This window comes from Sinocyclocheilus rhinocerous, unplaced genomic scaffold (assembly GCF_001515625.1).
Source record: "Sinocyclocheilus rhinocerous isolate Xijiao unplaced genomic scaffold, SAMN03320098_v1.1 scaffold2142, whole genome shotgun sequence".
Classification (NCBI taxonomy): domain Eukaryota; kingdom Metazoa; phylum Chordata; class Actinopteri; order Cypriniformes; family Cyprinidae; genus Sinocyclocheilus; species Sinocyclocheilus rhinocerous.
Genome location: NW_015662585.1, coordinates 36,054 through 52,985, shown reverse-complemented (window position 1 = coordinate 52,985; position 16,932 = coordinate 36,054). Strand labels below are relative to the sequence as shown.

Sequence of the window (16,932 nt, the reverse complement as noted above, 5' to 3'; positions counted from 1 at the left end):
TTTTTTTTTTTTTTTTTTTTTAAGTAGGAGCACAAGTGCTCCTGAAAATAAATGCAAGCATGGAGTCCTTAAGAATGTAATGTTACCTTTTAAAAACTAATTGCAAATGTTTATGCAAAGTGTAAACTATTAAATATAATCTACAAATCATGCAATACTGTACCAGTAAATAAGATGCGTTTTGAGGGCTTAGATAAACAGGCCAATTAGAGACAATTACTAATCATTCCGATTTTTTATTAAATCATTCTTTCATTTCACTAATCAATCCTTTTTTTCTTTTCTTTTTCTTTTTTTTTTTTATTAAACACAAGGTAACATGTGCAAATTCACACACAATGCATCTTTAATTTGGCCAGAATTGCAGGTGAAAGTCTTAATATTCAAGATGGTTTGGAGAAAATATGAAATAAGTTTCATATTATTATAGATTATAAAGTGTTTCATAATTAAATACATCCGAAAGGTCATCTAAAATTACCATTATTCACATTATATCTCTATTATATTCCATTATATCACATCCGAGATATCACATCGCATCCGAGATGCATCATCAATATAGAAAAATTAGACATAACAATTAACCAGTACATATTATGACAGCAGATTGGCTTCTTGATTGAAACAAAAATACAGTTTTTGTTACGTGAAATAGGCATCAATAAATTAATTAATTAATTAATAAAAAAAAACTAAAACTAAACATCAAACCCACCACACACACACTCATGCAAACACATGTTATAATTAATAATTTAATTTAATTTAATTAAACATGTTGATGCCAGCTTTGACACCATCCTCTTCCCCCTTGGAATAAGAAGCTGGTCTACTAAATGAAAGGTCAGGCAGGCTTGATGGATAGAGTTTCTCCTGAGGATGACTAGTATGTTTTTGGCTCATGTCATGAATTTTATGCAATTGCTGCACTGCAGTGGTGTTTAAAATATATTGCTTATAGATGGAAGGAGTAGAATATATTAGCATATGGACCTGTAAGACAACAGCAGTTGCAGTTAATACAGATTCATTGTGTACATGACAAATTCTGTAAATTCTAGATATGTAGGAATGATTTACTTTTGCTCTGTGAACTCCAAACACTTAACTGTTGTGAAAAACAATTGGATATAAACTGTTCAGAATGTGGTTCCGGTGTTGACAATTTTTATATATTTTTTTTTTCTTCATGAAAGATCCTACACCAAACTGCCTGTTTATCATTCATTCCTTACATATTTAAATCTTTTAAATTACTTTTACTTCAAAATTGTTCAAATCATAATTTTAATTATACGTTTACATTATACAGGACCAAAATTCTGTCATTGTTTTCTAACCAATTAAATTAAAAAAAAAAAAATTAAAAAAAAAAAAAAAAAAATTAATTAAAAAAAATATATTTGTTTCTGTCTCTCTCTACTGGTTCACGGTCGCCGTGATTTTGCCAAGTAAGACATGTTCCTGGATCAACATCCTTTGTTGATCCAAGATCAACATAACTTTAAAAAAATATATAGACTTAACCCAATCCCTACCCCTAAACCTAACCCTACCCATAATTTATTCCTAAAATCAGAGGAAAATGATAGCTGATTAACAAGGGTGTAGAAGCAACCCTGAACGTAAGCCTAAAATTGACATTTCCTGAGAAGTTATCAATTTATTCTGATTGGTTGATTAAATGTTGATCCAGGAACATGTTGTACTTGGTGAAATCACGTTCACCACTGGGGTCGCTTAACGTTATATACATTTGTGTTGTGTTGTCAAGTTGGACAATCACTGGTGCCAAAGTCCTTTTTGCATGATCACAACAGCGCTGGATTGACCCAAATAAACTATATTAAACTCAACATTCCAATTACATTAAACTCTACACTGCAAGTATTCTACAAATAATCAGTTATTCAGTTATCCTGAAGTTTCACATTATTGTGGATAGCGACGTACAGAACACAGTAACGTTACCTTATGAGCTCCGGGCAGCAGCTCTCCTGGAGGTTTCTTTCTGAGCACATAACGTTTATCTGCAGTCTCAATGTAAAACGTTGGATTGGATTGCCCAGCTCTATTCAAAACAAATAAGTACAATAGAACAACAAACAAACAAAACATGCGTTTTGTTTGCATGAGGTGCACTTGAAAAATGATGTGTGTTGTGAAATTTCTTACCTGTACTGCTGCAGAGTTAAAGTGCTGTTGCCTGAAATGCTGTCAAGTTTCCCTGACAGATATCTTTTCAGGTTATAAGTGTCAAATCGATGTTCTGGACGGACAGCGGTGATTTGGCGATCCATTGCGTTACAAAGTGAAATTCAGAAATAAAGTTCACGACTTTAGGATATTTCAAAATAAAAGTCATCAACTTCTGCTGATGTGATGTAGGCTATTGTAAGGAGCAGCAGACCCAGCGCCGAAAAAAAATGACTTAAGTTAATGTGATATTACTATGTACTTACAGGCTTGAACGGATTCAGCAAGCATCTTTTATATGGGTGACTCCTCATGTACAGGCAGTTTTGATTAGCCTACTTGGATTTTTAAAACGTTTACAACTGTCATATTACATTATCACATAATGGAATAAAAATTTGATGATGGACGTGATCACATGATCAAGTGGATCACATTTATATATATATGAGTATCTCTTATATATATATATATATATATATATATATATAACCCAAGTTAGATAGCAGTCATAGTGATAAGGTTTTTCAAAATGCTTTGATGAACGTTGAATAGAACAGTATTTTTCTAAATAGAGTTATTTTGTAACATTTTAATTGACATTACTGTCACTTTTAATCAATTTAGTGCATCATTGTTGAATTAAAGTATTAATTTCTTTAAAATACAACACCTTACTGACCACAAACTTTTGATCTACTGTTTTTGTAATATTATACAACTTAGTTTAAAAATACTATGAGTGAGCAGCAGGTGTCAGCACACTCTAAATAATTAATAATGGCTGCCATAAAGTGGAGCTCACCAGAAAGAAGAAATTAATTACAAATCAATCCAAGTCAATTTTTCAGTTAAAAAAAATATATTATACACACATAGATAGATGCTATTTGGAATCATATTTTGAGAGCTGCAACTTATTATTTTGGATATCTTTCTGTGAATAAAGTTGCTTTAAAGGATCAGGTTTGTTATTATTGTTTGTTATACCTAGTCTGATAATTCTGAAGAAGAAAACAAACTAAATCATAACACAAACGAAACATTATTTAGCCTATACAAAAGCTTTAATGGCATGTTATTTATAAATTATTTACAAGCTATGCAATTAATTTCAAATATACTGTACAAATGACTATAATTAGCAATACATGATGTGGTGCCCAGCAGTCAAAAATAATTAACGTAATGCTGCATATAAAAGTATGTACATCATAACAGAACAGACAATGTTATTTTCAATGCTTATAAAAATAATCATTACCTCAAAATTCCAATGATCAAAAATAACCTCTTTTGGATCTTTTCTCTGATATGTATCATACCTAATATGCAATGTGCTCTGCATTTGGTCATGTCCATGTACTTTAATTACTTTAAGCACAGTCTATCCTTCTTGCACTTTGTTTGTGTCCAACAAGACATTAGTGATATCTTTGCTCACATGCATCCAGGTTTAGATGTGAGACAGGGAGTATTTCATGGCTAGGCATGATGGATATGACATGTCAGAGGATATGTTAAAATATATTATGTGCATCTTGAAGAAAAAAACATTTAACTAAGCATCAGATCACTTGCATGTTGCAAAAATATGTAAATATGCTCTCTAATACAGTTACTTGACCCAGTCTCCCACAGTTCAGATCATTTTATTCTTCCTATATGTATGCTTTAAAAGTGGGAGTGATTATTAAAGCTACAACATTTGTAAACTAAAAAAAGAGCAGAACTTTCTCATGGGTAGAGGGGAAACATGATTCTTTTACAAAGTAGGGGTGTGTGTGTGTGTGTGTGTGTGTGTGTATGTGTGAACTAGGCACCATGTGCCAAGTGAGTGTGCAAGCCCTTTGTATTCAAGAGAAAAGAACAAAGTTCAGCTACTGTCCACAGTCATTCAGTAGAAAAGAGGCCACAAGCTAATAAAATTATCTTCTGAGAGCGATTTAAATTATCTGACAAGAAAGACACCTCTATACATCTGCAAGCTTAATTTTGCTAACCCCAATGCCCTTAACACTAAGATTAATAAAGCAGTGATTTCATAACAAAATCAAAGGTTTTAGTTAATAAAATGAGTTTGCAATTTTACATATACCCTTTTTTTCAGTTTTTGGCTATTTGAATCAGAATTTTAAGTTACAATAGCATATATATCAAGATAATATTCTATCTTGATAAATCCTTATGTGGATCTTCTTCTCCAGGAGCATCTGCAGATCATCCACTAATGCCAAAGGATTGTTTCTAATGTAGACTCTTTCTGAAGAATACATTTTTCAGGCAGGTTTTCTGGGCATTGGGCCTTGAAAAAAATGAATCACAACCTCAAAAACAGTACAGCCTGGACATTACAAACCAAAGAAAATGAAACAAATCTTTCAGGCCACCATCAATCTGTACACCAGGAATAGCAGCTTATTTCTTCCTTATGTTAGTTTCTAGTAGTACAGCTACAGCATGAGTCTAGGTTGAATAATGAGGCACGTGGGTGAATATACCAATCTGATGGACAAAGTCAAAGCAGGAAGCAAGCAGTGATCTCTGCATTCAAACTCTTCCTGCCGTCATAAACACTACTAATCAGAAAATATAAGCGCTGGCACATCTATCACTTGGCAGAAATTACATGCTGGATCTGCACTGTTTAGGTGGGATTCAGTGCTCCCCGTAAATGTCCACCCATGCAGAATTGTTTGCGTTACTCCAAGATGTCAGTTTCAAAGGGAACCAGGTGGTAGTAGGACAGGTTAGTGACATAAGCTTCAGGATCATCGTCACTCAGGTCTTGATCTACAGGATCCAAAGATTCTCTCCCATCCTCATCATACCTGCATATTTAGAGATAATACAACCATTTTAATACATGAAATGATAGATGAAAAAAATCTTAAGAAACAATATAACTCCAAAACAAGCTGCCTGCTGGGACAGTATATTAAGGCATCATAAGCATACTTCTATCATAAAGGAAGCATATTTGCTTTTAAAGCTGTAACAGGACTTCACAGTACCATACATTCATCCTTCTGTGTGAAGGTACCATATAGGGAAACACAATATCAACAAAAAATCCAATTTATATGCTAAGGAAGAGAGAAGGATTGTAAATTAACTAAACAACAGTTTGTCTTGTCTTTGTAATGCTTTAAAGGTGCCATAGAATGCATTGATACAATATTTTAAATTGTTCTCTGATATCTACATAGAAGGTATGTGGCTCAGGTAAGGGCAAAAAATCTCCAGAAACGGTTTTACATGTCCATTTACAACCCAAGGATTTTTCCCTAGAATGAAATGGTCTCAATGTTGAGCTCTGCTCAGATTGGCTGTTTCATAGTGCGGCTCATTTTAGTAGCTCACACAGCAGGAAGGAAACAGAGGGAAAATATATATTTCAATACTGTCTCTCGCAGTTATATCGTTGGGTAATTATACTGTATATAAAATGCGGGCATCAGGGAGCCGCATATTAATATGCGGGGTATTGAAACTGCGTTCGAATGCACGATCGCGTTTTACTTTCACTTTCGAGATTTGCGATCGCATGTGCTCTGTGTAAACTACAGCTGCAGTACTTTCCACACATTTTACAAGATCAGATGCTTGTCAGTGGTGCTCAGGATCTGTAAATCATTCGCCATCATCCTCAGTCATCCCTCCTTACTCTGTTTATGTGGTAAGTGAAATCTTATGTACTGTAATGTAACAGGCTACCGCTAGCAAGCAGCTAACCATGTCCCTTTAGTGGCTCGCGTTATTTCATTAGAACGCGCGTTATTTGTTTTCCGTGCCTTTCTGAATACAGACACCCACCCATCCCTGCACATCACATCCCCCGCACAGCCTGGAACATAACATTTATTTCCATGATCTGCCATTTTCCTACACCATCGCCCTTTTTCTCTATCTATCTATCTATCTACATCTATCTATCTATCTATATATCTATTTTATATATATCTATTTTCTTCAGCTAAATCAGCTGGTTTCCACTCCGGGTTCCCTAGCAATCACCTTAGTAACCACCCCAAGTACACTAGCAACAGCATAGCAACACCCTAGCAACCACCCGAGTACCCTAGCAACTGCATAGCAACACCCTAGCAACTACCCAAAGTACCTTAGCAACCGAATAGCAACACCTTAGCCACCACCCTGATTATCCAAGCAACTGCAAAGCAACACTATAGCAAAAATCCTAGTAACCATCTATCTCTACAATTGTTTTAACTTAACACCTTCAAATTACAAGCTTTAAAACCACTTCAGTCTAAATATTTTTTATAAAATTGTAAAAATATTGTTTAATTATTATGAAATTGTGTAGGAGGACCGAAATAAAAATCTTGATGATGACGACTTCACATTATGTATTAGTCAACAGTGTTTGGGATGGAAGGAGGAACTGTGTAAATCATGTATTAGTGTGGGAGTAATTTCATCAAACATCTAATAGGGAGGGTTTCATTCCAGAGCTTCCTTCTCACACCCAGGGAAGGAAGTACCCCTTCCTGTGTGTGACAGACTACTATGCACTCAAGGAAAACATTACTACATAAATGTTGTCAATGGCTTATGTAAAAATTAATGTAATCGGGGCTCTCTGACAACAAAGCTTTATCAATATACATTTCCTTTATTGTTATGTACTCTGAGACTTGGACTGGGATGACAGAGGCAATGTCGGACACTTACGAGTGCTGGGCTGAGTCAGTGGAGGAGGGTCTCTCTTTGTCCAGTGGAATGCTCTCATCAAACACAATGGTCTCTGTGTTTGCCAGGCAAAACCCATTAGACCTCATGATCTCTGTAGAAATGTCAAGTGAACAGTCAGAAATCAAACAGAAAACTCTGAAATACAACTCTCAAAGACTATTTATATTATTATATATAATATTTATTATATATTCGTAATAACTGTAACAAATGTAATAATATGTATGCAATATGTAAAAAGCAAGTATAAGTAATATGTAAAAATAGAGACATTAGCCCCCTTCAAATTAGGCACCTTGGGAACTCACACAGTTCTCCCAGCATCTCTTCCACTATTCAAAACAGTCTGCAAAATCCTTTGTTGTAATAGACATCATCTGCCTTGTCGTATTTTCCTAAATTTCATTGATGGTCTGAAATTTCTTCACATTCAAAGGTGATTTTGTGTGCATCTCAAAAAATTTGAATATTGTGAAAAAGTAAATTTTTTTGTAACTTATTTCAAAAAGTGAAACTTTCATATATTCTAGATTCATTACATTTAAAGTAAAACATTTAAAAAGTTTTTTGTTTGCTTGTTTGTTTGTTTGTTTTCATTTAGATGATTACAGCTTACAGATCATGAAAGTCAAAAATCCAGTATCTCAAAATATTAGAATATTTACATTTGAGTTTCATTAAATGACCATCCCTACAGTATAAATTCCGGGTATCTCTTGTCCCTTGAAACCACAATAATGGGGATGCTTGCTGACTTGGCAATGGTCCAGAAGACAATAATTGACACCCTCCACAAAGAGGGTAAGTCACAGAAGGTCATTACTGAAAGGGGCGGCTGTTCACAGAGTGCTGCATCAAATCATATTAAATGCAAAGTTGACTGGAAGGAAGAAACTGGGTTGGAAATTAGGCATGGGCCGATTACCGGATTCAAGGTATACCGCGATTTGAAAATTTCACGGTTTCAAAACCGCTAATATCTTCCATTATACCGTTCCTGCGGTATGCGCTGTTTTTCATGTCTCCTCAAAGACTGAAAGTGTAGGAATCCCTCAGGTTGAGTGCAGTGTAGAGAGTAACACGTCTCCTCCTCCTGTTGGTGCGAGCGAGCTGTCAATCACGTGTGACGGCCGAAAAAGCTTCCTCTGGAACTTACGCAATCGGCAAACGACCGTTTATTGTATTATTGCAGCCGATCTCTGTTTATATGAATGTGTTTCTGAGGGGAACTGACTGTCCGTGATACCGTGAAATTTTTGCTTAAGGTTATCATACCATCAAAATTTCATACCGGCCCATGCCTATTGGAAATGGTGCACAAGCAACAGGGATGACCGCAAGATTGAGAATACTGTCAAGCAAAGTCGATTCAAACACTTGGGAGTGCTTCACAAGTAGTGGACTGAAGCTGGAGTCAGTGCATCAAGAGTCACCACGCTCAGACGTCTTCAGGAAAAGGGCTACCAAGCCACTTCTGAAACAGAAACAACGTCAGAAGCATCTTAACTGGGCTAAGGAGATCACGTCAGACGCCTTCAGGAAAAGAGCTAACAAGCCACTTCTGAAACAGAAACAACGTCAGAAGCATCTTACCTGGCCTAAGAAGAAAAATAACTGGACTGTTGGCTCAGTTGTCCAAAGTCCTCTTTTCAGATAAAAGTAAATTTTGCATTTCATTTGGAAATCAAGGTCAGGAGTCTGGAGGAAGACTGAAGAGGCACAGAATCCAAGCTGCTTGAAGTCCAGTGTGAAGTTTCCGAAGTCAGTAATGATTTGGGGTGTTGGTGCTGGTGTTTGTCCTGCAAAGTCAATGCAGCCATCTACCAGGAGATTTTGGAACACTTTATCCTTCCATCTGGTGACAAGCTTTATGGAGATGCTGATTTCCTTTTCCAGCAGGACTTTAGCACCTGCCCACAGTGCCAAAACCACTTCCAAGTGGTTTGCTGACCATAATATTACTGTGCTTGAATGGACAGCCAACATGCCTGACATGAACCCCATATGGAATCTATGGGATATTTTCAAGAGAAAGATGAGAAACAGTCGATCCAACAATACAGACGAGCTGAAGGCTCAATAGTGCCTCAGCAGTGCCTCCGGCTGATCGCTTCCATGCCACACATCACTGATGCTGTAATTTGTGCTAAAGAAGCCCTGACCAAGTATTGAGTGCATAAATGGACATACTTTAAAGAATTTGAATTTTTCTGTTTTGCAAATCCTTTTTTTGATTGATCTTAGGAAATATTCTAATATTTTGAGATACTGGATTTTTGACTTTCATGAGCTGTAAGCTCTAATCATCAAAATTAAAACAAAAAGACAACTTTTGAAATGTTTTACTTTACATGTAATGAATCTAGAATATATGAAAGTTTCACTTTTTGAAATAAGTTACAAAAAAAAACTTTTTCACGATATTCTAATTTTTTGAGATGCACCTGTACAGGATATTGAACAAACTGGATAAACGGATCATATTTCATCAATTGCAAAAGGACAGTCAGTTCTAAAGTACAGATAAAAAAACAAAAACAAATCAGGTTTGTTTGAAATGTGAGAAAACCCTTAAATCTATTGTTGTGGGTGTATTATTGACATGTCAAAGTCTAGACCCTGAATATAAGACGACCGCGTTTTTTCAGATGTATTTCCAAGAAAAAAATATCGTCTTATATTCGGGACAATACGGTATATATATATATATATATACACAGTACATATACAGCATATGACTGGGTTGCTGGTACTGCCTAATGCCTAATACAAGGAGTGACAAGGACTCTGACAAAATATAGAACTAGAGACAAATCAGTCAGGAAGGATGAGGAGAGAGCAATTGTCTGTAGCCATCACCTGCAAAACCATTTCCTTTTGGGGGGTTGTTTTGCTGTTGCCTCTCCAGTGCACCTGTTGTCACTTTCATTTGCACCAAAGCAGGTGAAACTGTACAGATTGATATCCCTGAAGTTTAACTGACAGGGTGTTATACGATTAAATGTTCCCTTAAAATTTTAACACTATTACAATAATTACACTATTAATTTTATTGCTTACATTTCAACAATATTACACTATAATATAATATTGTAATATTTATAAATATTAACAAGCATTTTAACATTAAAAACCTATACCTGAAATCTTAACTGGACTTTGAAAGCATGGCTGAATTTTGTGGACACTGTCGTTCCTCAGGACCTGGTCAAGCTGTGAGCGTTCAAAGAATGTTAAGACAACTTCTGACCTAGAAAACTTGAGAAAACATCCTTTTAGTATGCAATTTAAGATAACACTTCCAGTAAACCATTCAGGAAGATGTTCAGGTAATTAAATTAAGCTGTTAGCTGGCAAGAGGTAATAAAGAAATAACAAGAGATGTTTCTTGTTTGTTGCACTCAAATACACAAGCCCTTTTCTTGCTGGTGTCATTAGTTAGATCTCTCACCTTCCAGGGCATGTTAATGGTATTCTTCAACAGTCGCTCCACTTCATTTAGCTTTGTCTCAATGTCTCTTGCTTCTTTAATCTTGACAAGCCCTGTGTGAGAGCACAAACATATCAGCATATTCAGCCTTTATCATCAGATCAGCATTCTGCCTCTCACCTCAAGATTTTATGTGCAGTTCGATGGAGATGTGGCTCATTGACTAATTGGGTAATAGACTAATAATTATTTTACCACTTCTTTTATGAGCTTAGCAACCATTGTGCAGTCTAGACAAGGGTGCAGCGATATCACTTTCAGGCAACACTTAAAACAACTTTATTTGACCCCATATATCATGTAATGGACCATAGAAAAATCTTTCTTAGTTTAGTAAAAGGTTGGCTTAAATGTGAGCAAGTCTGATAAAGGTCCTGACCTTTGTGTTAACAATACTCAACCCATTACCTATCCATTCAAAGCAGTATTTACAAAAATGAAGACATTTCTTGTAAATGACATAATTCACAAGAGTGGCATACAAGAGAGGATGTGCCAAATTACATGGAAGGCCAGGCATTTTTTATTCTCTGAGGAGCAAAAACAAATGCTGCCACTATGTTCACGCAGCTGCTTATGCTTTTTTTGACAACAATGTGAAGCTCCAAACATAGGTTTGGGATGAGCATTTAGTCCTGTCAATCATCAATCAGCACTCATGGTTCCATCCCAGCAACAATTCTTCCAGCGTTTATCCTTGTCCTGTCCTGTGAACAGTGTCCCAACCCGACAAACTCCAGCACTTCACCTCCAATGAAGAATGCTCCGCAAAGATCCTCTTAATCTGGTTCCCCTTTCAGGTAGGCATCCGCACACCCCAGCCATTTCAACTGCTACTCAAAATTCCAGATAAACCACTTTCATCCAGAAAATCTCCCATTCTAAAAATAGGAAAACGGACACTCAACTGATTGAGGCACGTTTGCTGCCCCAAACATCTATTTCCTACGAAAACAAACAGAAATTCAGCTCCTTTCCGTATTCCCGCCAGGAAGTTACTGTTCAAAGCAATGTCCCATTACATCCTGAAAGCATTTCTAATGATCTGATGTGGTATTCTGAAGATCTGAAGCAGTATTCCTAAATGTATAATTTAATTTTTTAAGTGTATGGTAAATGATAGACATGTCAATCTAAGCAAACAATCCAATCCAAAGATGCTCCAACTGTAAAACAGTGGCTGATTGGTCTACATATCATCCCCACCCAGCATATCCTAGATCAAGTTCCTATTGGTCGGATTACCGACGTTTTTCAAATGTAATTTTCAAAACTGTGCCATCACTGCGACATGATCAGATCCCGGAAGTCATATCTTTAGACTAACAGCATGTCATGGCACTCCGTAAACATTAATCCAAGATCTACGCATCACTTTATATTGTGCAAAGGCATGTTTGATACAAGATCAACTGCTCTAAATGTCGTCTAAACATGTTCCATTTAGTTCAGTCCTTATGTCAGCACTCCATAATATTGCAGACCTTTTTAAAGCAAATTGAGACCATCTTGGGAGGTGTCTGAGTACAGAGGTGCTTCCAGAAGTCATAGATCCTCTTCTGACTATTATTAATTCATCATTGTCATTAGGATATGTCCCCAAAACCTTCAAACTGGCTGTTATTAAGCCTCTCATTAAAAAACTTGACAACTTGACCCCAAAGATCTAGTTAATTACAGACCGATTTCGAATCTCCCTTTTCTGTCAAAGATACTAGAAAAGGTAGTTTTACACTGTCAATACAAGAGACAAACCAATGGGCCACTGGCTGCTAGCTGTCCCTGCGTGATGGTCCTCGGCAAAAAAAAATGCGTCGGCCCACCGGGAAAAGGCCCGTTATGCCTGATTACCAATCCAGCCCTGATTTCCAGTCAGGATTTAGACTGTATTATAGTACTGAGACTGCTCTCATTAGAGTTACAAATGACCTGCTCTTATCATCTGATTGTGGTTGTATCTCTCTGTTAGTGCTATTGGATCTTAGCGCTGCGTTCGACACCATCGACCACAACATTCTTTTGAATAGACTAGAAAACTTTGTTGGCATTAGTGGAAGTTCATTAGCATGGTTCAAATCGTACTTATCTGACCGCCATCAATTCGTAGCAGTGAATGAAGAGGTATCATATCGATCACAAGTGCAGTATGGAGTACCTCAAGGCTCAGTACTTTTCACGCTTTACATGTTACCCTTGGGAGATATCACGGTGTTCTACAACACGGTGTTAGCTTTCACTGTTATGCTGATGATCCTCAGCTCTATATTTATTTGTGGCCCGGCTAAACATACCAATTAGAAAAACTAACGGAATGCATAGTTGATATAAAAAACTGGATGACGAGTAATTTCTTACTGCTAAATTCTGAAAAAAAAATAGAGGTTTTAATTATCTGACCTAAAACCTTCGCATGTAATAACTAGGGCTGCCCTCGACTAAGGATTTTTCTGGTCAACTAGTAGTCGTTCATTTGAAGCATTAGTCGACTAATCGCACGTTTATTAATAGACCATTTAAATCATTATAATGAGCCTTTAATTGCAAACATAGCCTAATAAGTGCTAAAGCACACGCATAAAGCTTGCCACAGCGCACCGGCAGAAGTAATGATTATGAATGTTTCAGGGAAAAACAGTAAGGAGACTGCATTAACATTTTAATAATTTGATGAACTAGTGCTTTTTGTTTTCGGATTAAGAGATGAAGTCGGAGACACTGAATTCGCAGTAGTGGATGCGCATGTATTCATGTTTCATACAGATTACATAATCTGAGAATTTGTTTTCCATTTGAATTGGTTCATTTGAAAGTAGACATTTCACTCTCTATAGATATATTTTTAATGTCTGTAAGGCAAAGATATACACAGAGTTTCGCGTTCAAGTTCACAGACCGAGACGGCAGAAAGCGCATCATGTTTGCTTTCATTATTTTACAAAAGCGTGGTATTGTGAGTGCACACAAATAAACAAAAAGTCTTTACAGATTTGAAAGATGTATTACTCTTATCTGCATGACCAAAAATGAGGGATTATTTTAAAATCAAGTCAGCGCACCTTCATCTGTCCTGCAGTGAGTGCTAATGTTCAGCTTCTACACTCCGCACAGACGCTTGAATAGCGCACATTTTTCTAGGTTAACATTAGTGGGGGTTTGGTGCCTTGCTCAAGGGCACCTCAGTCATGGTATTGAAGGTGGAAGAGAGCGCTGTACATTCACCCCCACCTACAATTCCTGCCGGACCGGAGACTCGAACACGCAACCTTTGGGTTACGAGTCCGACTCTCTAACCATTAGGCCATGACTTCCCCCTCTAGAATAGACTAGAGGGGGTGGTTGTTCTGCACGCTTAATAAACAAACTCCAGCTGGTCCAAAATGCAGCAGCTAGAGTTCTTACTAGAACCAGGAAGTATGACCATATTAGCCCGGTTCTGTCAACACTGCACTGGCTCCCTATTAAACATCGTATAGATTTTAAAATCTTGCTAATTACTTATAGTACTTGAGCGAGCTCTTATCGCAGTATAGCCCTCCATGTCCACTGCATTCTCAAAAATCTGGCAATTTGATAATACCTAGAATATCAAAATCTTTGCTTTCTATAGATATATTTATCATGTCTGTGAGGCATGTATTCGCTGAGTTTCGGTTCATTTTTGTAAGCGCTCCTGTTCAAAGACGAGACAGCAGAAAGCGCATCATATTTGTTTTCTTTATTTTATAAAAGCACAACGTTTTGTTGATATTGTGAGTGCACACAAATAAAAGTATATATTTAACGACCAAAAAATGCTCCAAACGTTTTTCTAAATTAACTTAACAAAAAAACGAAACGAAATATAATCACTTTGCCATTACATACAAAACTGAACTATTTTAATATAGCTGAAACAGTAGTATTAGCTGTTTTGGGAGAAAGGGGAAAAAAAGACGGGCGGGGGCCGGTAATTCTGATAAGCTGTCGGACATGGCCGGGCTAGGGCCTATATTTGAGGCCCGTGCAGGGCTCTAGCCTGAACATCTTCAAGTGAGTGGCGGGGCAAACCGAAAGTTGATGCCGAAAGTCCAGCACTCTTCTACCTTCACTGCTGCGACTACTCTTGTTTGTATGCGTTCCTTCGCTGGCATTTTCCACATTTCGTTTTTCTCCCTTAATAACAAATGTGTCCATTCTGATGCTCAATTTTACCGAACTAATGGCTGCTGATGACTATTTGAATTGAATTCTGCCAAAGTGCGCGCTTGTAAGTGTTCATTAAATGCGTAACGTTAATTACGTGAGTACAGGTCTGCTCATGTCTGAAAATAATATATGAAAAACAAAATTATTTTACATAACAAAAACATTATAGCTTATATTTGCTTAGTAAATTTTTAAATTAATGTAAAAACTAAAATGAATTGTAAAACTGAAAGTTATTTTTTTAATTGTGTTCAGCATGGTGGGCCGCATTTGAATTCGTGACGGGCCATGGGTTGAGAACCACTGCGTTAAACATTGTTAGGCTGCATTAATTAAGTCAACCGGAACCAGGAATACTTCCCATAACACCCAAGGTACTTGTTACATCGTAAGAAGAATGGCATCTACACTAATATTAGTCTGTTTCTTTCTTATTCCGAGGTCACCATAGCCACCAGATCCAGTCTGTATCCAGATCAGATGGTAACTGCAGTCACCCGGATCCAGTCCGTATCCAGCCCAGATGGTAGATCAGGACCTAGAGATGACCTCTACAGCCCTGAATGTCAGCGGAGATCAGGACAACTAGATGAGCCCTAGAGACAGATCCCCAGTGAAGACCTTGTCTTCTAGACAGCCATCAGGACAAGACCACAGGAACCAGATTAGTCCTCTGCACAAACTAACTTTGCTGCAGCATGGAACAACCTGGTTTGTCTGGCCAGAGGAGAACTGGCCCCCTACTGACCCTGGTTTCTCCCAAGGTTTTTTTCTCCATTCTGTCACCGATGGAGTTTTGGTTCCTTGCCGCTGTCGCCTCTGGCTTGCTTAGTTGGGGACACTTCATTTCCAGTGATATTGTCGACTTGATTGCACAGATACTATTTAAACTTAATTGAGCTGGATGATGACATCACTGAATTCAATGATAAACTGCCTTTAACTGAAAATTTAGTGTTTACTATTGTCCTTTTGCATTATTGACACTCTGTTTTCCTATTTAATACTGTAAAGCTGCTTTGACACAATCTTTATTGTTAAAAGCTCTATATAAATAAAGGTGGTTTGACTTGACTTGACTACAGTTTTTGCTTTCAGTTATCGGTATGGTTCTCTAAACTGACCATTGTGAATAAAAATTTTCCCCCATTCACCAATTCTAATTTAGTTGGTCATCAGATGCTTCTGTATAAATTGGTTATTCGTCATAGCTACTTCTTGTGGCAGATTTCTTCAAATTATGTTTATGACATACATTTTTGTGTTAATTATATCAAACCACTGTATGAATATTTATATGCTGACGTCACTATTGTTTTGTGAAATAAATTATTTAAGGAAAATGATATAAATTAAATATAATTAATAATAATTTGAAATCTTTATTTCAGACCATAGTAAATCAGCAAGTAAAAATCAGCGCTACTGCATCTTTCTTGGACATGCACGCACAGTGGGCTGTGTGTAAAGCATTTTCTTCTGCATATTCTGAAGATCCACTCGGTTCAGACCAAACAAACATGCTAATTCAACTAGTAGACAGCGTAACTGCATCTGTGCTACAAGCCAGCCATGTGCTGCGAATCTGCGATACTACAAACTTTGGCTCGTGAAGAAAGGTCCTTAAAATGGCCTGTATCATCAGTACCTGATATCTCACCTGTTACATTACTGCTTTACACTACATTATTACTCCATTCTGCAGCAGCCTTAATTATAAAACTATGTAACATAACTGCTGCAGCAGAGATATCTCCCTCCGCTTGTCATGTCCACTACACTGTGGTAGAAAGAATGGGCCTCCAAACCATTTTCTTACAATGCAACAATATAATCTATTTCTTCAACTAATGCAGATCAAGTTCTGTTGAACTAATGCCGTTCCTCAGTTGGCTAATCTGGTCTTCCACTTGCATTATAATTAAAACAGAACTTATAGCAGGATTTAATTCAAACTGCTGTCTCTCTCACTTTCTGCCTTTCAGAAATTTAGGACATTGGCTCTTATGAAGACGGGTCTTCACCAGGCCCAGATTGGCTAATCGGGAGCACCGGGAGGATTCCCGGTGGGCCGGTCTGTTTTTTTGGCCACGAGGGCCACGGTGTTGTCATGCCACTGGGGTTGAAATATGGATGCTGTCCACTGATCTATAATAGATATTATATATAGATCAGTGATGCTGTCCCTAGACTGCCTGCACTCATAGCAGCCCCACTCTTTTTATTTATAATTTTCTCGCAGCCCATATTATTATTTTCACCAGACCATATCAATAACAAATTCTCAATTGATAATTAATCATTCTTTTTGCGCAAATCATTGTTTTATTTGTGAAGTA

General features: G+C 37.0%; 2 protein-coding genes across 4 annotated transcripts in view; both read right to left on the bottom strand.

The window, feature by feature from the left end:
* acad11 (acyl-CoA dehydrogenase family, member 11) overlaps positions 1-2,315 on the bottom strand; it is a 43,611-nt gene extending 41,296 nt beyond the window's left edge. For both annotated transcript variants that reach the window (XM_016538231.1, XM_016538230.1), the window contains exons 1-2: positions 2,179-2,315; positions 1,975-2,074 (exon numbers count right to left, since the gene is read on the bottom strand). In XM_016538231.1, coding sequence (XP_016393717.1) covers positions 1,975-2,074; positions 2,179-2,303 — 225 coding nt within the window. In that variant the 5' untranslated portion in view covers positions 2,304-2,315. The remainder of the gene's footprint in view (positions 1-1,974; positions 2,075-2,178) is intronic.
* A 969-nt stretch (positions 2,316-3,284) lies between these two features.
* Positions 3,285-16,932, bottom strand: part of LOC107728142 (PX domain-containing protein 1-like) — a 30,956-nt gene continuing 17,308 nt past the window's right edge. The window contains exons 2-6 of one of the 2 annotated variants that reach the window (XM_016538233.1): positions 10,370-10,461; positions 10,059-10,176; positions 9,778-9,867; positions 6,898-7,009; positions 3,285-5,030 (exon numbers count right to left, since the gene is read on the bottom strand). In XM_016538233.1, the coding sequence (XP_016393719.1) occupies positions 4,901-5,030; positions 6,898-7,009; positions 9,778-9,867; positions 10,059-10,176; positions 10,370-10,461 (542 nt within the window). In that variant the 3' untranslated portion in view covers positions 3,285-4,900. The remainder of the gene's footprint in view (positions 5,031-6,897; positions 7,010-9,777; positions 9,868-10,058; positions 10,177-10,369; positions 10,462-16,932) is intronic. The other variant, XM_016538234.1, reaches the window with a different exon arrangement.